Source organism: Amblyraja radiata, chromosome 2 (assembly GCF_010909765.2).
Source record: "Amblyraja radiata isolate CabotCenter1 chromosome 2, sAmbRad1.1.pri, whole genome shotgun sequence".
Lineage (NCBI taxonomy): Eukaryota > Metazoa > Chordata > Chondrichthyes > Rajiformes > Rajidae > Amblyraja > Amblyraja radiata.
In genome coordinates, this window is record NC_045957.1 from 9,768,482 (window position 1) to 9,790,245 (window position 21,764).

Below are 21,764 nucleotides of genomic sequence, written 5' to 3' on the forward strand. Positions count from 1 at the left end.
CTTGGGCAACCCAGCGGTATGAATATTGATTTCTCTAACTTCAAGTAACCCTTGCTTTTCCCCTCTCTCTCCGTCCCTCCCCCACCTTAGTTCGCGGACTAGTTTCACTGTCCTCCTGATTAAATTCTACCTATTGTATGCCTCGTTGTCACCTTCCCCTCAGCCAACAATGAACAATTCCACATTTCCTTGATCACCATCTGCTTTGATCCGTCGTTTTCACACCCTCCTTTTCCATATCTCTAGTCTCCCTCTCCCCTGACTCTCAGTCTGGGGAAGGGTCTTGACCCATTCCTTCTCTCCAGAGATGTTGACTGTCCCGCTGAGTTACTCCAGCATTTTGTGTCTACCAGCAGCATCCCACTCAGGTTGAAGCAACCAGCCCTCTGACACCGGTTCGACACCTGTGAGAGCCACAGTGGCCAGTGATCTACAGACACAGTTTCTTACTATGGAATTTAAATTCATGTAATTAAATAAATCTGCAATAAAAAGCTCAAAGCAATATTGGTAACAGTAAAAACTGAAGAAAAGCCAGATCACAAATGTTCTTTGGGGAAGAACGTTGATAACGGTGGCGCAGCGGTAGAGTTGCTGCCTTACAGCGCTTGCAGCGCCGGAGACCCGGGTTCGATCCTGACTACGGGTGCTTGTCTGTTTGGAGTTTGTACGTTCTCCCCGCGACCACGTGGGTTTTCCCCGAGATCTTCGGTTTCCTTCCACACTCCAAAGACGTACAGGTTTGTAGGTTAATTGGCTTGGGTCTGTATACTTGGTATAAGTGTAAATTGTCCCTAGTGTGTGTAGGCTTGTGTTGATGTGCGGGGATCGCTGGTTGGCGCACACTCGGTGGGCTGAAGGGCCTGCATCCGCGCTGTATCTCTAAACTAAACTAAACTAATACAAATGGCATCACCCCCTGGAAGGAGCTATTACGAGTGCTGATCAATGGATTAAACAAACAGGACGGTTTTAAGGAGCATCTTAAAGGAGAGCGTGTGGAGGGTCATCGGGATGTCAGATTCTGCCAGTCTGACTGCAGATTTTAAAGGTGGACGATTAAATTCATAAATACCAATCTGATTGGATTTGAAGAGTCGCGGGAGCGGGGGAGAAAGGGAAGCCCTAAAACGCGGATGAGAATTCTAAAAGCGAGGAATCTGCCCGCCCAGAAACCAAACTAAACAGTTGTAGGAAGGAAATGCAGATGCTGGGTTTAAACCGAAGACAGACACAGGCTGAAGAAAGGTCTCGACCCAAAACTTCACTCATTCCTTCCCTCCAGACAATATATAGTTTTGGTCACAAATTGAATTGCAACGTTCCTGGGATTCCCCCCTCTCATGTATCCTCCAGTAATGTAACAAGTTGGTTTCAATGGAAGGCCATGCAGGGACTCGACCTGAAACGTCACCAGTCCCTTCTCTCCAGAGATGATGCTGAGTTACCCCGCTGAATTAACCCAGCGTTTTTGCGTCTGTCCCCGCCGTGCAAACAAACGTAATTTCCGCATTTCTCACCCATCGTGTGATTTCCTCCCGGCTCAGCGACGGCGGATTCTTCGTTTCCCACGTGGACTTCCCATCTAAAGCCTGCGGATTCATCGTGGTGCCAGTCGCAGAAGCTCTCCCGGGTGGTGCCCCCGAACTTGCAGTTGAAACCGGGCACCTCATTGATGGGAATGAGACGGTCTGCAAGACACAGAGAGAACGTCACAGCTCATGCAACCGAGAGCAACAGCAGATCAACACATCAAGGGACCCCCGCAATGGGCTCTTGCCGAGCCGGCTGCCTGCCCCTTTTCCGGGGTTACGTCCGTGCCCGGGCGGTTTTGGCAAGGGACTAGGCGCTGTCCACGGGCACCCTGGGGTATTCCCGGGACCGCTGGGCACCGCGGGGCGTGGAAGTCATCCTCAATAAGGATGGTGATAAAGTTGTATCGTAGTTTATTTAGTATATTTGTTTGACTTGTATTATGGTGGTGGGTTTGGCTTTGACTAATTTCGTACTGTAGAAACATAGAAAATAGGTGCAGTAGTAGGCCATTCAGCCCTTCGAGCCGGCACCACCATTCAATATGATCATGGCTGATCATCCAACTCAGGATCCCATCCCTGCCTTCTCTCCATACCCCCTGATCCCTTTAGCCACAAGGGCCACATCTAACTCCCTCTTAAATATAGCCAATGAACTGGCCTCAACTACCTTCTGTGGCAGAGAATTCCACAGATTCACCACTCTCTGTGTGAAAAATGTTTTCCTCATCTCGGCCCTAAAAGATTTCCCCCTTACCCTTAAACTGTGACCCCTTGTCCTGGAATTTTGTACTGTAAATATTATTGTAAATAATTATTTTTGGTTAAAAGAAAAGAGAGCCTGGAATACAAAGTGAAGGCGTTCTATTTGATAGGCAGTCTATTGGGAATGCCCAGAGATCTTCCCAGGATTCCAGCAGCTATTGATTTTACTTTGTAAACAGTGCTCAATCAAGGTGCAAGATTTTCTAGCCACCTCACAAGAATGTGGGCTGCGTGCGACTTCAATGTTAAACGTTGCCGTGGCAACCACAAATGGGTCTACCGTGCAAATTCAGTGTTATAGATTTTCATTGATTTTCATCGGAGGTTTAAACTTGTCTTTTTCTTGCATCAATGCACATTATTTCATTGACGTGCGAGGCTATTAAAAAAAAAAATGATTCCTCTCCGAGAGTTACATGTGACTGCCATGAGAGAGGCAGTCACAGGCTAACACTAGCCAGCGAGAACCTTTGTTGTGTTCTGCTCGGCTTCGGTCTAAATGCTGCATTGTGCCAAGACCTCGAAAAGCCTGGATTCAACCCACAATGTGGTCACAGCTGTTTTAAAAACTGATTTTATTCTTTTTTCTGTACCTAAAACCGAATATTTTGTAACCAAGAGTCCCAGATCATAACAACTTTTTTAAAAAAAACAGAAGTGAGACCAGGGAATGAATTTTCTTCATCAGCTGTTTGTTTCATCATCTCCTAAAAGTTGTGATGTCCTCCTGCCTGTGATGGCCACTGATGCTAATTCAATCCAGCTTCCACAAAACTGCTTGCGTGAAAGGAAAATATCGAGTAACCTTCTCTTTAGTGCTTGAAGTGAGCCAGATTTATGACATACCACCCAGCCTTTGCTGATTTACTGATCAGTGGGGAAAATACCTTTCACATTTTCTGCTCGGAACCTAATTAGATCCCCCTTGACCTTATCTCCTTGGCGATTACAGCTTCCTCGAGTCTCCCTGAGCTGCTGATAGCGCCGTGAGGATAGTTCAGTCTTTTCCTGTTGCGGAGACTCATAAATCTCCACCAATCTAGCTAACGGACCACCAGGAAAATTAGCCGTATATATACAGGCTGGGATGAAAATTCATATGGTCGTTATGTGGAACACGTTGATGAAGGTTTCATTACTCAACAGTCTGCTGGTACTGCTGAAAGTGTGTGTCATTAACCCACAATTTCACGTTGAGTCACCAGTGGACTGAGGGTGTGAATTCCATTCGATAAGTAAATAAGATTATGAAGACTTTCCATGTTAGTTGCTGCTCGATAAATTGTAAATACATTCAGATACCTACAGGTAATAGGATGGGGTTGGCATGGGGGTGCAGCTGGTAGAGATGCTGCCTCACAACTCCAACACCATGGGTTCAATGTTGGCCACTGGTCCTGCCAATATGGGGTTTTCATCTTCAATGGGGAGATGTAACACCTATACCTCCTCCCTCGACCCCGTCCAGGGACCCCGACAGTCCTTTCAGGTGAGGCAGACGTTCACTTGCATCTCCTCCGACCTCATCTACCGTATCCGCTGTTCCAGGTGTTTAATTTTAGTTTAGTTTAGAGATACAGCGTGGAAACAGGCCCTTCGGCCCACGCCGACCAGCCATCCCCACATATTAGCACTGACCTACACACACTAGGGACAATTTTACATTTATATCAATCCAATTAACCTACAAACCTGTACGTCTTTGGAGTGTGGGAGGAAACCGAAAATCTCGGAGAAAACCCACGTGGTTACGGGGAGAACGTACAAACTCCATAAGAAACAAACAAAAAGGTGTGGACTCCTATATGTCGGCGAGAACAAGCGCAGGCTCGGCGATCGTTTTGCTGAACACATCTGCTCAGTTCGTCTAAACCCACCTGATATCACGGTTCCTCAACACTTTAACACCCCCTCCCATTCCCACACTGACCTTTCTGGCCTGGGTCCACTGTCAGAGTGAGGCCCAACGCAAATTGGAGGAACAGCACCTCACATTTCGCACAGGCGGCTTACGAATTGGTACGAATATTGATTCTAACTTCAAGCACCCTTGCTTTCCCTCTCTCACCATCCCTCCCCACCCTAGTTCTCCGAACAGTCTGACTGTCCTCCTGATTAAATGTTATCTTTGTGTGCTTCGTTGTCACCTTCCCCAAGCTAACAACGGCCTATTCTACATTTTCCTTGACCTTCATCCCCTTTGATCTCTCGTCTTCACATCTTACTCTTCCATATCTCTATGTCTCCCTCTCCTCTGACTCTCAGTCTGAAGAAGGGTCTCGACCTGAAACGTCACCCATTCCTTCTCTCCAGAGATGCTGTCTAATCCCCGCTGAGTTACTCCAGCATTTTGTGCATATCTGGGTTCCATTTTGACCTCTGGTCCTGTCTAAGTGGAGTTTTCACCTTCAGAGTGTGACCATGTGGGTTTTGTCGGATACTCCGGTTAACCCCACTCCATAAAAGCGTGCTGGTTAGTACATTAAATAGCCACCATAAGTCGCCCACTGTGCATGGAGGAGTGGGAGATTCTGAAGAGCAGTTAATGGGAATACAGTGGGGGAGTGCGGGGGGTGGGAACATCGTGGGATTAGCGTAGGATCTGTGTGAATGAGTACTTGGTCAGATGGGCTCAAGGTGTCAAGATTAATGTTGCCTCAGATGAAAAAAATGATCTATATCAAAACATCTGCACCTGGGTTAACTTAGTCAGTCAGCAGCACGAGGGTGCTGTCGTCTTGCGTTAGTGTGGAGGAAGGCAGTGTACTCACTCACATTTGGCCGATCATTCAGTTCCAGTTCAGTTTAGTTTATTGTCACATGTACAATTATAGACAATAGACAATAGGTGCAGGAGTAGGCCATTCAGCCCTTCCGGACAGCACCGCCATTCACTGTGATCATGGCTGATCATCCACCATCAGTACCCGGTTCCTGCCTTCTCCCCATATCCCTTAAGACTCCGCTATCTTTAAGAGCTCTATCTAACTCTCTCTTGAAAGCATCCAGAGAATTGGCCTCCATTGCCTTCTGAGGCAGAGAATTCCACAGATTCACAACTCTCTGGGTGAAAATGGTTTTCCTCGTCTCCTTCTAATTGGCCTACACCTTATTCTTAAACTGTGGCCCCTGGTTCTGGACTCCCTCAACATCGGGAACATGTTTCCTGCATTTAGCGTGTCCAATCCCTGAATAATCTTATATGTTTCAATAAGATCCCCTCTCATTCTTCTAAATTCAAGTGTAGACAAGCCCAGTCGCTCCATTCTTTCAACATATGACTGTCCTGCCATCCCGGGAATTAACCTTGTGAACCTACGCTGCATTCATGGGTACATTGAAAAGCTTTTTGTTTATCGATAGGCAGATTGAATATGAAGATCACCATTGGCAGCAGCTTCAACAGAAGGAGTGCACGGGGTTTGTAATCACTGCCTTACTTCCCATTGATATCGTAGCGACAGCTCCAATTGAGAACAAGTGTGAGGCTTAGAGGCCTAGTCAAGCCAAGTGTCCTGTGCTGAATGTGTTGTTATACAATGAGTTGATCGGACCAGGAGATCAGTGCGCACCTCCAGTGGACTTCTGGTGTTAACAACTAGGTTTGTGTTGTTTATAGAGATACAGCACGGATACAGGCCCTTCGGCCCACCGAGTCCGTGTCGGCAAGCGATCCCCACACATTAACACTATCCTACACGCACTGGGGACAATTTACAATCTTTACTGAAGCCAATTAGTTTAGTTTAGTTTAGTTTTGGGATACAGTGCAGAAACAGGCCCTTTGGCCCAATGATCCCCACACATTAACACTGTCCTGCACATACTAGGGACAATTTTTACACATACGCCAAGCCGATTAACCTAAATACTTAGGAGTGCGAGAGGAAACTGAAGATCTAGGAGAAAACCCACGTGGTCACGGAGAGAACGTACAAACTCTGTACAGACAGCACCCGTAGTCAGGATCGAACCTGGGTCTCTGGTGCTGCAAGCGCTATAAGGCAGCAACTCTACTGCTGTGCCAGCGTGCCACCCTAATTGGCCTACAAACCTGTATGCCTTTGGAGCGTGGGAGGAAACCAGAGCATTCGGAGAAAACCCTCGCAGATCACGGTGAAAACGTACAAACTCCATACAGGCAGCACCCATGGTCAGAATAGAACCCGGGACTCTGGCGCTGCATGGCAGCAACTCTACCGCTGCACCACCATAAGGGAACTTTAACTAAAGTGTGTGGTTGCGTTTTTGCAATGACCGGCAGTGAGGTGTAGGGAACCAGCGAGGCCATGATATGGTCACCATTCCCTTTGGCCCAGTTTCCCCGGGCCCACCCAACTGCCCCACAGAGTTACTTCAGCTTTTTGTGTCTATCTTCAGTTTAAACCAGCATCTGCAGTTCCTTCCTACACATAACCTCAGACATCACTGTAACTGATACAGCCGTGTACTTTTTCTTCATTGGAGAGCTGCCAGCAGTAAAATAATCTGGTATTCATTTACCTTTACCTCCATAGCTTTTTTTTATTTGTATAGGGGATATGGACTTCAGATGCTGAATAAACATTAACTGCCCATCCCTAATTGCCCTTGAGGTGGTGATGTATGGTAATGAAGACAAAGATTCTCTGATCTCATCTAAATAGATTCTTTACTGATAAAGTAATATGTTTAATTCACCAATATTATACTATGTAGCTTGGCCAGGACTAAAATAGAGTCTTGGAGCTGTACGGCAAAGAAACAGGCTCTTCGGCCTACCGAGCCTGTGCTGCCCATCATAAACGCTTAGCTGCCCTGGTTTAACCTTCCAAAATACAGAACTTTTTTCACATCTGAGTTAAGTTCATGAGTGATAGGAGCAGAGTTAGGCCATTCGGCCCGTCAAGTCTACACCGCCATTCTAACTCTCCCTCCAAACCGCGTTCTCCTGCCTTCTCCCCATAAGCCCTGATGCCTGCACTAATCAAGAAACTATCTATCTCTGCCTTAAACATATCCATTGACTTGGCCTCCACAGCCTTCTGCGGCAAAGAATTCCGCAGATTCACCAGCTACTGACTTAAGGGTAGTCCTGTGAGTTGAGCCAGTCAACACATGATGTTTACCAGAGGGTGCCCCTAAACTAGACTAAAGTCTCCAACCCTCTGGACTCGTGAGAGAACACCACATCAACCTGCCCTTCAAATTTAGCTTTGCATAGCTAAATTTTCCAAAACACTGACACATTCCAGAACTCCCTGTCCAAACATCCAAAACAAAAGTTAGCTGTCCTGATGATAGCAATGTCGCTTTGTTGCCAGCTGACCCTATTAGTACACGGAGCTGTTAAGTCAACAAACACAGAGACCTGATGACAGAGAGACAAAGTGGTGACTTCATGACCCCTGAGATTACATTGTAGACTGAGGTTTAGTTTAGCTTAGAAACATCGAAAATAGGTGCAGGAGAAGGCCATCCGGCCCTTCGAGCCAGCACCACCATTCAATATGATTATGGCTTATCATCCAGAATCAGTATCCCATTCCTGTTTTATCCCCATATCCCTTGATTCCGTTAGCCCTAACAGCTATATCCAACTCTCTCTTGAAAACATCCAGTGAATTGGCCTCCACTGCCCTCTGAGGAAGAGAATTCCACAGATTCACAACTCTCAGGGTGAAATTTTCTTTCCTCATCTTAGTCCAAAATGGCCTTCCCCCTATTCTTCAACTGTGACCCCTGGTTCTGGACTCCCCCAACATCGGGAACATTTTCCCTGCATCTAGCCTGTCCAATCCCTTGATAATTGTATATGTTTCTATATTTCTTCGGCCTGCCGACTCCGCGCTGACCAGCGATTCCCGCACACTAACATTATCCTACACGCACCAGGAACAATTTGCAATTTTACCAGAACCAATTAACCTACAAACCTGTACACCTTTGGACTGTGGGAGGAAACCAGAGCACCCAGAAACAACCCACACAGGTCACGTGCAAAGTCTGTACAGGCAGCACCCATGGTCACAATCGAACCAGGGTCTCTGGGGCAGCAACTCTAATGCTGCACCACCATGCCGCCCCAGTTTCGAGGTCTCTAAACTATGAGTTTAACGATAATGCATCGCTGGGTGAAAATATATACTTCTTATAAGACAATAGAAACTTCACCAATATCTCAATGGTTTGATTTCAGGGGCATGAAGCATATTGGCACGTATCTGTATGTCTGATACACACGCAAACTGAAAACAATGCAAGACTTCAATATATATATATGTATATATACTGCCTGAAGTAACCAACACTACTCAATTCATAGTGTTTACACCGTTTACATAGTGTTTACAGCGTTAGTGTTCATAATGCAATTTTCCATTTGAACCTGCAACCTATATTTAGGGTGGATATGCCATCTATGGTGTTGAAAGAATAGAAGACAGAAATGTCAGCAAACCTGTTCAAAATGTGTTTGCTAGTTATCAGAAATGATCATTTGTAAATGTATATTTCTTGCTGCAAAGAAAATATTTGACACCCTTAATTGTAACTGTCATCAACATGTTGAAGAGACTTCAATGAATTGTTTTATTCACAATAGCTAACAGGTGAAGTGTGTAGGAAAGAACTGCAAATGCTGGTTTAAATTGAAGGTAGACACAAAATGCTGGAGTAACTCGGCGGGACAGGCAGCATCTCTGGGGAGAAGGAATGGGTGATGTTTCGGGTCGAGACCCTTAACAGGTGAAGGCAGTTACTTTGACTCTTCACTGGAAATTGCATGTATCTTGTTATAGGTTTCCAAATTAGCAGGGTTGCTCAACCATGTCCTTGGGGGATCATGCTATGGCTCATCTTTCCCTGTACACCAGGGGGCAATGGAGAGCTGGACTGCAGCTGTGGAAGGGAGGCACAAAATGCTGGAGTATCTCGGCGGGACAGGCAGCATCTCTGGAGAGAAGGAGCAGGTGCTGTTTCGGGTCGAGACCCTTCTTCGGACTGAAGGGCCTGGAGTCCGAAGAAGGGTCTCGACCTGGAGCATCTCCCATCCCTTCTCTCCTGTCCCGCTGAGTTGCTCCAGCTTTTTGTGTCTATCTTCGGTTTAAACCAGCATCTGCAGTTCGTTCTCACACATTTCATCCAGCTGCAGCTCTCTGGTTTCCCACTGAAAGAATGAGGATTGGGCAGAGGCTGTGCTTGCGCATTTCAATGCGTAGCAGCTTCCCAAAGTGAAACAAGCAGCCAGACATGTGGGAGAAGGCTATTTTGCATTACTGGTGGGTCTTGCTTACTGAAATCTGAATGCGCCCGGAGAAATGCTTTAATCTCACCTACCACACAGTTGATGCTTCTGGCACAAGTGTGACAAGTAGCAAGGAGTTCTAAAACAAATTAAAAGACCATTTCTTGGCGCAGAGAATTAACTCCTTAAAAGCTGTGATGCTCCCGACTTGTGGCGTCAGTATTTCAAGCATTTCAGAAGGTGCGACTCAGATTAACACTCCCGCAGCACTTAAATCAAACAGTTCCGTGAGCCTGGTAGTAATTATTGACCGTGCCCCGATGCTTTGGTGATGCAATTCCATTCTGTTCACATCGCATCGCCATGAAAACACGGTGGCGCAGGGGTGGAGTTGCTGCCTTGCAGCGCCAGAGACCCGGGTTCCACCCCGACTACGGGTGCTGCCCGCACGGAGTTTGCACATTCTCCCCCTGGGTTTTCTCCAAGATCTTCGGTTTCATCCCATACTCCAAAGACGTACAGTTTTGTAGGTTAATTGGCTTGGTGTCAATGTAAATTGTCCCTAGTGTAGGTTAGCGATAGCGTTAGTGTGCGGGGATCGCTGGTCGGTGCGGACTCGGTGGCCTCAAAGGACCAGTTTACGCTCTGTTCCTAAAGTGGGGGGGGGGGGGGGCAGGGGGGGCGGGGTTAACACCACAAGTATCATCACTTGCAAAAGTGGCAAGAAATGTCTGGCCATTGGTTCATTTGCTAGAACTCGTGTTCTGAGCCAGAGGATAATAATAATAATAATAATAACTTTATTTATAAAGCACTTTAAACAATTACAGTTGCCACAAAGTGCTGTACATGAGAAATCATGAACAAAAAGCTATTACAAACAATTAAAAACCATTAAAAACCGTAAAACGAAGGACTATAAAAAACACACTAAAAATTAAAAGACATTAAAAGCACTAAAAACAGGAGCAATGCCTCAGCCAGTGTCGAAAGCCAAAGAATAAAAATATGTTTTTAGGGAGGATTTGAAGATGGACAGTGAGGGGGCCTGTCTGATGTGCAACGGCAAGGTGTTCCAGAGTGCCGGAGCAGCAACAGAAAAGGCTCTATCCCCTCTGAGCTTCCGCTTAGACCTTGGTACCTCAAGGAGCAGCTGATCAGCTGACCTGAGGCACCGGGCAGGAGCATATAGGTGGAGCAGCTCAGAGAGGTAAGGCGGGGCGAGCCCATTCAACGATTTAAAAACAAATAAAAGAATTTTGAAATGAACTCGAAAGTGCACTGGGAGCCAGTGTAGGGAGGCCAAAATTGGCGTAATGTGCTCCCTCTTTCGAGTTCCAGTCAAAAGGCGAGCGGCAGCATTTTGAACAAGCTGGAGACGAGCCAATGAAGCTCGTGCGACTCCAGAGTAGAGTGCGTTACAGTAATCCAGCCTAGATGTAATAAAGGCATGGATTACTGTTTCAAAATGCTCCCGCTCGAGAATGGGCTTCACCTTTGCCAGCTTCCTTAGGTGAAAGAAGCTGGACTTAACCACCGCGCCTATTTGTTTGTCTAGTTTAAAATCACCGTCCATCCTAAAACCCAGGTTCAAGACGGTTGGCTTTACAGACAATGCCAGTGGACCCAAGTCAACAAAGGGAGGTTCACGGCAGCCATTGGGGCCAAACAAAATCAACTCTGTCTTCTCTTCATTAAGTCCCAGAAAGTTTAAGGCCATCCAGGACTTAATGTCCTCAAGACAAGACAGAAGTGATTTTAAAGAATAGTCTTCCTCTTTCCTGAGTGGCATATATAACTGGCTATCATCTGCATAAAAGTGAAAGGAGATGCCATGCCTTCTTAAAATTGAGCCCAGAGGAAGTAGGTATAAGGAGAAGAGCAGGGGCCCTAAAATTGAGCCCTGTGGAACCCCATATACCAAGGGAGTGGAGGAGGATTCAAAGCCAGCAAGGCTTACCCGCATGGTTCTGTCTGCCAGATAGGACCTGAACCATCCCAGGGCACTGCCACAAATGCCCACTTGGTGCTGTAGTCTGGAAATTAAAATTCCATGGTCCACTGTATCGAAGGCGGCAGATAGGTCCAGCAAGACAAGAACCACATAATTACCTGAGTCGTTTGCCAGGAGGATGTCGTTGAAGACCCTTAGCAGAGCCGACTCTGTGCTATGCATAGCCTTGAATCCAGACTGGAAAACCTCCCGAATATTGTGCTCATCCAGGAAGATAGGTTCAAGTCCCCAGACAATCATAGAAACATAGAAAATAGGTGCAGGAGGAGGCCATGCGGCTCTTCGAGTCTGCACCGCCATTCATTGTGATCACGGCTGATCATCCACAATCAGTAACCCGTGCCTGCCGTCTCCCCATATGTCTTGATTCCGCTAGGCCCCAAGAGCTCTATCTAACTCTCTTTTGAATTCATCCAGTGAATTGGCCTCCACTGCCTTCCATGGCAAAGAATTCCACAAATTCACAACTCTCTGGGTGAAAATGTTTTTTCTCATCTGTTTTAAATGGCCTCCCCTTTATTCTTAGACTGTCGCCCCCTGGTTCTGGACTCCCCCAACATTGGGAAATTTTTTCCTGCATCTAGCTTGTCCAATCCTTTTATAATTTTATACATTTCTATAAAGCTATAAGCTATTAAACCAGGCTCGGACAAAACTCTGACTATTAGCAACCACTTTCTGTTATTTGCACTACCAGTTTATTTATTCATGTGTGTATATATTTATATCATGGTATATGGACACATTTATCTGTTTTGTAGTAAATGCCTACTATTTTCTGTGTGCTTAAGCAAAGCAAGAATTTCATTGTCCTATACAGGGACACATGACAATAAACTCACTTGAACTTGAACTTGAGATCCCCCCTCATCTTTCTAAATTCCAGTGAATACAAGCCCAGTCTTTTCAACATTTCCTCATATGACAGTCCGGCCATACTGGGGATTATCCTCGTGAACCTACTCTGCACTGCCTCAATAGCAAGGATGTCCTTCCTCAAATTAAGAGACCAAAACTGCACACTATACTCCAGATGTGGTCTCACCAGGGCCCTGTACAACTGCAGAAGGACCTCTTTACTCGTGTACTCAAATCCTCTCGTTATGATGGCCAACATGCCATTAGCTTTCTTCACTGCCTGCTGTACCTGCATGTTTACTTTCAGTAACCAGTGTACAAGGACACCCAGGTCTTGTTGCATTTCCCTTTTTCCTAATTTGACATAATAGCAATTGACAATAGACAATAGGTGCAGGAGTAGGCCATTCTGCCCTTCGAGCCAGCACCGTCATTCACTGTGATTATGGCTGATCATCCACAATCAGTACTCTGTTCCTGCCTTCTCACCATATCCCCTGACTCCGTTATCTTTAAGAGCTCTATCTAACTCTCTCTTGAAAGCATTCAGAGATTTGGCCTCCACTGCCTTCTGAGGCAGAGAATCCCACAGATTCACAGCTCTCTGGGTGAAATAATCGGCCTCCTTGATCTTGCTGCCAAAGTGGATAACCTCACATTTATCTATATTATACTGCATCTGCCATGCATCTGCCCACTAACCCAACCTGTCCAAATCACCCTGCAACCTCCTAGCATCCTCTTCGCAGTTCCCACTGCCACCCAGCTTTGTGTCATCTGCAAATTTGCTAGTGTTAATTTTAATTCCCATCCAAATCATTAATATATATTGTAAATAGTTGCGGCCTCAGCACCGAGCCTTGCGGCACTCCACTCGCCACTGCCTGCCATTCTGACAGGGACCAGTTTATTCCTACTGTTTGTTTCCTCTCTGCCAACAAATTCTCTATCCATGTCAATACCCTACCCCCAATACAATGTGCTCTAATTTTGCCCACTAATCTCCTGTGGGACCTTATCAAAGGCTTTCTGAAAGTCTAGATACATTACATCCACTGGTTCTCCTTCATCCATTTTATTTGTCACATCCTCAAAAAATTCCAGAAGATTAGCCAAGGAGGATTTCCCTTTCATAAATCCATGCTGACTTGGACCAATCATTTTACTGCTATCCAAATGCATCGTTATTGACTCCAGCATCTTCCCCACCACCGATGTCAGGCTAACTGGTCTATACTTCCCTGGGGATTTATCAGCCTTCAGTCCCATCAGTCTACCTAATACCATTTCTCGCCTAATGCAAATTTCTTTCAGTTCCTCTGACTCCCTAGATCCTCTGTCCTCTAGTACATCTGGGAATTTTTTGTTGTCTTCCTTTGTGAAGACAGACCAAAGTACCTGTTCAACTCTTCTGCCATTTCTTTGTTCCCCATAATAATTTCACCTGTTTCTGCCTTCAAGCGACCCACATTTGTCTTCACTAATCTTTTTCTCTTAACATACCTAAAGAAGCTTTTACCATCTTTCTTTATATTCTTGGCCAGTTTACCCTCGTACTTCATCTTTTCATCCCGTATTGCCCTTTTTGTTACCTTCTGATGTCCTTTGAAAGTTTCCCAATCCTCTGGCTTCCTGCTACTCTCTGCTATGTTATACACCTTTTATTTTAGTTTCATACCATCCCTAACCTCCCTTGTCAGCCACGCTTGCCTCTTACTCCCCTTAGAATCTTTCTTCCGCTTTGGAATGAAGTGATCCTGCGTCTTCTGGCCAGATTATGCCCAGACATTCCTGCCATTGCTGTTCCAGCGTCATTCCTGCTAGGATCCTTTTCCAGTCGACCTTGGCCAGCTCCTCTCTCATGCCTTCATAGTCCCCTTTGTTCAACTGCAGCACTGACACTTCTGATTTAACCTTTGCAGATTGCAGATTAAAATTTATCATATTATTGTCACTACTTCCTAGCGGTTTCTTTACCTTGAGTTCCCTTGTTAAATCTGGTTCATTAGACAACACTAAATCCAGAATTGCCTTCTCTCTGGTAGGCTCCAATACAAGATGCTCTAAGAATCCATCTCAGAGGCATTCTACAAACTCCCTTTCGTGCGGTCCAGAACCAACCTGATTTCCCCAGTCTACCTGCACATTGAAATCTCCCATAACCACAGTGGCATTACCTTTGTTACATGCCAATTTTAACTCCTACTGCAACTTGCACCCAATATCCAGGCTACTGTTAGGGGCCTGTAAATACAGTAGCCTGGATATAGGGTAATGGAGTATTGAAAGGGTATTGAATTGTGCAGGAAGGAACTGCAGATGCTGGTTTAGACTGAAGATAGACACAAAAATGCTGGAGTAACTCAGCGGGGCAAAGCAGCATCTCTGGAGAGAAGGAAAGGGTGATGTTTCGGATGCATTTGCAGAAGATATTGGGAGATATTAGAAGATATTTTTAAAATACAGTGGCTTAATGAGAAAGCCAGTCAATGTGTATTCCTCAGTTAAAAAAAGATTAGCTGATCCATAATTGCTGTATTTGGGGCTGGTTGCGCATAAATGGGCTGCTGCATTTCATAGATAGACACAAAAAGCTGGAGTAACTCAGCGGGTCAGGCAGCAGCTCTGGAGAAAAGGAATAGATGACCTTTTGGGCCAAGACCCTTCCGATCCAAAACGTCACCTTTTCCTTTTCTCCATAGATGCTGCCAGGCCTTCTGAGCTACTCCAACATTTTGTGTCTACCTTCGGTGTAAACCAGCATCTGCAGTTCCTTCCTCCACATTTTGCCACATGGCGTATTCTGTCAAAGTGGCAGTAGAAATATACCATTGGCTGAAGAGGTCACAAGGTCAAAAGGAATAGGAGTAGAATTAGGCCATTCGGCCCATCAAGTCTACTTCGCCATTCAATCATGGCTGATCTATCTCTTCCCCCCAACCCCATTCTCCTGCCTTCTCCCTATAAGCCCTGTATAATCAAGAATCTATCTATCTCTGCCTTAAAAGAGTCTTTGGAATGACTTGAACTTGAATGACTTGAAATATTTGCTGCACAAAGGCATATTTTTCTTATTTCCAATCATATCTGCTTAGCATTCCACAGAAGTTGTTTTTTAATCCACTTTGTCCAAGTATCTGATTTCGGAAATGGTGACAGGATGGATTTGGACGGACTATTACAACCATTTGATCATTTCTGCAGACTGAGATGCACAGTGCGAGGACTGTAGCCGCGTTAAAAATCCTAATTGCTTTAAGAGTGTGAGGGCTGGCAGATGACTGGAACAGTGTGTGTGGAGCAGACTCCGCATATGCTGCAGCAGGAGTCCTCATGGCATTCAGCATGAGAGCTGTAATTGTATTTTCCACTGGGCAGCAACTCCATAAACAAAGCCAGAACTCCCTCAAGGCACGTCGGTGTCCCTTTAATGACCTGGACTCATTTAAAGTTGGGGGGGAGGGGGCAGTTATCAAGCTAATTTCTCTTACAATTAATAAACCTTTACATCCCAAATGGGGTTCATAGAGACAAACACACACTTTGGCACCACGTTCCTGTATATATGGCAGTGGTAACAATAAAATGAGCTGATGTAAAATGTCTCAGGCTGAGAGCACATTAACCTGTTCACTCATAGGTCTTTATTATTAATATTGCACAGTGTGATATTATCTGCTGTGTGGTACAGCCTGCACAGATCTTTATGTAAGCTTTCCTCATTAGTTGCAAGGGATTCTTTGACAGCATTAACGTCAGCCCAGCCTGTACCCTTGTCTTCTCCTATAGTTTTTAGTTTTTGTGTTTTAGTTTTAGAGATCAGCCCTTCCGCCCACCAAGTCTGCACTGACCAGCGATCCCCGCATATTAACACTATCCTACACACACTGGGGACAATTTGCACATACACCAATCCAATTAAAATACAAACCTGTACGTCTTGGAGTGTGGGAGGAAACCGAAGATCTAGGAGAAAACCCACGTAGTCACGGGGAGAATGTACAAACTCTGTACAGACAGCACCCGTAGTCGGGATCGAGCCCGGGTCTCCGGCGCTGCAAGCACTATGAGGCAGCAACTCCACCGGTGCATCACCATGGCCGCCTGCCCCCTCCCCTCCGAGGCTCAAAGCTTGCAGAACTAATGCAACGACTGTCTTTATTACAAGTTTCAAATATCCAGAGAGGCATTACTTACAAAGAAAGGGATTGAATTGGCCAATGGACAAACATAAACCTGCAATGTCTGAAAACAGCTCAGTTCATTGACACAAAATGCTGGAGTAACTCAGCGGGCCAGGCAGCATCTCTGGAGGGAAGGAATGGGTGACGTTTCAGGTTGAGACCCTTCTTCACACTGAGAGTCACGGGAAAGGGAAACGAGAGATATAGGCGATAATGTAGAGATATAGCACTACAAAATCTCAAGGTATGCCTACTTTGAAGAAGTTCTCCTCCTCTCTCTGATGAGAGTTCTCCATTATATATCTCTCTACATCATCATCTATAGTCTCCCTCTTCCCTGATTCTCAGTCTGAAGAAGAGTCTCCACGCGAAACGTCACCCATTCCTTCTCTCCAGATATGCTGCCTGTCCCGTTGAGTTACTCCAGCATTTTGTATCTATCGTTGGTGTTAATCAGCATCTGCAGTTCCTTCCCACACAATAGTTACGGGGCACTCCATAGTCAGAGGTGCAGACTGTGGCCACAAGCGAGACTCCAGGATGGTATGTTGCAAGGCCAAGGATATCTCTGGAGAAGCACAGCACACTCTAGGATGGGAGTGTGAGCAGCTAGAGGCCATGTCCATATTGGTACCAATGACATAGGTGGGAAGCGGGATGTGGACTTGCAAGGAGAATCTAAGAGTGTGAGGTAGCAGGTGAAAAAGCAGTGTTTCCATTGTTTTAGTCTCAGGATTACTGCCCACGGCACGAGCTGGGGATGCAAGTAGACAAAAGATAGTGCAGTTCAATATGTGGATAAGGGTCTGGTGCGGGCGGGTGGAGGGCGGGGTTTCTGATGTATGATCATCTTCGAGGGCAGCTTGGATCTACACAAGAGGGGTGGTTGCACCTGAACTGGCGAGATACCTATATCCTCCAAGGGAGGTAAGCTCTTGCTACCTGGGAGGGTTTAATCTAGAGTGGAAGGGCGGGGGTGCGAACAAGATACGGTCAGCATGAGGAGGCAGGGTCGGGTTTATGACAAGCAAGTCTGAAAGGAAAGATGGGCAGGGACAAGTTTATGATCATGGTGTACTCATGCATTATACGATTTTCTCAGAGAGCATGCAAAACAAATGTTTTTAACTGTTTCTCAGGGCACATGACAATAATCAACCTATATAAAGTAATAGGATGATACAGCATGGAAACAGGTCCTTCGTCCCAACTTGCCCACTCCGGCCAACATGTCCCAGCTACACCAGTCCCACCTTCCAATGTTTGGCCCATATCCCTCCAAACCCGTCCCATCTACATACTTGTCTAACTGTTTCTTAAACGTTGGGATAGTCCCAGCCTCAACTACCTCCTCTGGCAGCTTGTTCCATTCACCCACCACCCTTTGTCTGAAAAAGATACCCCTCAGATTCCTATTAAATCTTTTCCCCTTCACCTTAAACCTATGTGCTCTGGTCCTCGATTTACCTACTCTGGGTAAGAGACTGTGCATTTACCCAATCTTTTTTTCTCATGATTTCATACACCTCTATAAGAACACTCCTCATCCTCCTGCGCTCCAAGGAATAGAGTCCCAGCCTACTCAACCTCTCCCTACAGGACTAGAGAGCTCAGACCCTCTAGTCCTGGCAACATCCTCGTAAATCTTCTCTGTACCTGCTCCAGCTTGACAACATGGTGACGCTGAAGTGTGGTTATTTCAGTGCAAGGGGTTTATGGGTGAAATGGATGAATATAGAGCCTGGATTAGAGCCTGGATCTATGAAATTGGGAACATTACAGAGGTTTAGTTGCGAGAGGGACAGGACTGGCTGTTCAACATTCCAGCGTTTTGATATTTCAGACGTGATAGAGGAAGAGAGATAAAAGAGGTGGCGGAATTGCATTAGTAATCAGAGAGAATATCAGAGCTGCACTCAGTGAGTAGCGTACTGAAGAGCTCACCCACAGAGGGTGAGCTGCAGTGCCCGAGACCCGGGTTCGATCCCGACCACAGGTGCTGTCTGTACGGAGTTTGTACGTTCTCCCCCGTGACCTGCGTGGGTTTTCTCCGAGATCTTCCCACACTCTAAAGTCATAGTAAATGTAAAAATTGTCCCTAGTGTGTGTAGGATAGTGTTAATGTGCGGGGATCGCAGGTCGACGTGGACCCAGTGGACCGAAGGGCCTGTTTCCGTGCTGTATCTCTAAAACTAAAAACTAAATGGAGGAATAGATATGTAGACAGATTACAGAAAGATGTAGAAACAACAAGGTCGCCATAGTGAGTGACTTTAATTTTACGCCTACTGACCAGGACTTCTTTAGTGCAAGAGGCTTAGATGGGGCAGAATTTATTATGTGCAACCAACAGCATTTCTTGAACCAGTATGTGAATAATTCATGTATAGGAAGGAACTGCAGATGCTGGTTTACACCGTAGACACAAAATGCTGGAGTAACCCAGCGAGAGAGGAAGCTTCTCTGGATAGAAGGAATGGGTGATGTTTTGTCTATCCAGAGCCTTTTGTGTCTATCTTCGGTGTAAAAAAACATCTGCAGTTCCTTCCTACGCAAAAGATTATGTGGCTTCACTTGTGCATGCCACGGTGGAAATTAAACTGCAGTTTCTGGAACACCACCCCCCTCTCTCCCCCCTCAACTACAAAAACTAGTCATCTTCAGTCTATTAGCACCATTGTATTCCCAGTGCTGATAACAACGAAACAATTTGCACAGAAGCACACACCTACTGCTTCTAATAGCAGGTTTCCAACCGAGGAAGGCAGCCTCATAAAATGAGATTGAGGCATCACACTGCTCCAAATGAATGGAACATTATTGAACCGATTTACAGCTTAGATAAAAGTCTCACAGCATTGTTGTAGACATCAGCGTTAAAGAAAGTACTTATCAGTTGAATCAGTGATGCCAGCCTGGGTTTTTTAACATTTAGAAAATATGTAAAACCAGCGGAATATATAATCGGTGGTATTTTCTAGCTTCGACTAACCCTTGCATTCCCTCTCTCTCCGTCCCTCCCCCACCCAAGTCAATGTACAAGCTTTAAAGTTGTCTTATTGAGTCTCATTGTCTGTAAAGGGCCTGTCCCACTTGGCTGTCATTTGCGCCTCATTTACGTGTTATATGTAAAATAGGTTGACGCGTCGTTACACGTGACGTCGCATGCAAATCACGCATCATCACGCATCTGTCACGCACGCAAATCACGCATCTGGTGTGCGTGACGTGATTAGAATACCCTGCGGCGCGTGGCGACGCATGGTTACGCACACGGTGACGTAACCATGTGTCACCACGTGATACACGTGAGACGTCGGGACGCCAGCGTGTGCCGCCAATGCGTCAGCTTGCATACGCAATACGTCACGCAGGTGGCCGGCGAGGATTTCATGCAGCACGAAATCCCGGAGCGCCGCTCGATACCGCGCGCAACTCCACACTCCTCCACGCCTCTCCATGCGCCCGTCCCGCGCTACCCACACGCTACCCGTGCAGCACAACGCGACAACCACATTTTTGGAGGTCACGTAAATGGTGCGCAAATAACAGCCAAGTGGGACAGGCCCTTAACTCGTTTTCACCTAACAATGGCCAGTTTCCTTTATCACCATTACTTTTTTGCATATCTTTCATTCATTGTTCAATATCTCTCTACATCATCGTCCATATCTCTCGTTTCCCTTTCCCCTGACTCTCAGCCTGAAGAAGGGTCTCGACCCGAAACGTCATCCGTTCCTTTTCTCCAGAGATGCTGCCAGACCCGCCGAGTTACTCCCGCTTTTTGTGTCTATCTTTGGCAAGTATTAAACTGATCAGAATGGCTTCATGTGAGGATAGTCGAGGCTCTTTATCATTATTGTTCTAAAGAAGAGCAGGTTAAAGTAGCCTTCCGCACAATCAACGAATGGCTGTGGATGGAATTAAATGCAAGAATTCATAACACTGAGCGAGAATCGGCCAGGGGTGTAGAGATAAGCTTAGTGACAAGCGCTCCATTTAAGGCAGACAGGGGCAGCAACACGTTGTGAAGTGCATTCCTCTGAGCTTTCTACCATTACTGTGTCAATGTTTACTTTTCGTACCAGAGCTCACCTCTTGTCCCCTTGCCAGGCCTTTGAAAAAAGTGTTGCAACTGGGCTGGATCAGGTTACTGGCTGCATTCCATTGAGTTGTAGCCAGTAACGTGAGCAGCCCGCACAGTGAAAGGTGATGAAAGAGAACCATACGTATTGGAAATCATTCAAAACACAGGAAGGAAACCCGGGCATAATAGCCAGTAGTGGACAGTGGAAGGCAACACCGCTTGTAGTGTGTATGAGGGAACTCCTACGGTGGTGCAGCGGTAGAGTTGCTGCCTTACAGCGCTTGCAGCGCCGGAGATCCGGGTTCGATCCTGACTGCGGGCGCTGTCTGTACTGAGTTTGTACGTTCTCCCCGTGACCTGCGTGGGTTTTCTCCGAGATCTTCGGTTTCCTCCCACGCTCCATAGATGTACAGGTTTGGCTTGGTAAATGTAAACATTGTCTCTAGTGGGTGTAGAATAGTGTTAATGGGCGGGGATCACTGGTTGGTTCGGACCCAGTGGGCTGAAGGGCCTGTTTCCGCGCTGTCTCTCTAAACAAAACTAAACTAAACTAAAAGTGTAGAATTCTCCCTGGTGTGTGTAGGATAGTGTTAATGTTCAGGGATCGCTGGTCGGTGCGGACTCGATGGGCCGAAGGGCTTGTTTCCGTGTCGTATCTTTAAACTAAACTAAAATAAACTAAACTGCCAATGCTGGTTTATACCAAAGATAGACATAAAAAACTGGAGTAACTCAGCGACAGCATCTCTGGAGAAAAGGATGATTCGGGTGGAGACCCTTCTTCAGACTGAGAGTCAGGGGAAAAGGAAATGAGTAGATATAGACGGTGATGTAGAGAGATATAGAGCAAATGAATGAAAGGTGTGCAAACACATAATGATGATAAAGGATACAGGCCATTGTTAGCTGTGGGCTAGGTGAAAACGAGTTACAGACAATGAGACTCAACAAGACGATTTTGAATCTAGTACAATTAATTGGGTGGGGGAGGGAAGAGAGAGAGATGTGTGATGTGCCCTGAACTTTGATTCCTCGTCTACTGCATACTGTGCTGTGTTGAAGCAGTATACAAGCTTAATAATAACATAAGATGCCT

General features: G+C 46.0%; 1 protein-coding gene across 2 annotated transcripts in view; it reads right to left on the reverse strand.

Moving 5' to 3' along the window:
• Positions 1–21,764, reverse strand: part of nrp1 (neuropilin 1) — a 265,706-nt gene that overhangs the window by 19,672 nt on the left and 224,270 nt on the right. For both annotated transcript variants that reach the window (XM_033042001.1, XM_033041992.1), the window contains exon 14: positions 1,521–1,691. In XM_033042001.1, the coding sequence (XP_032897892.1) occupies positions 1,521–1,691 (171 nt within the window). The remainder of the gene's footprint in view (positions 1–1,520; positions 1,692–21,764) is intronic.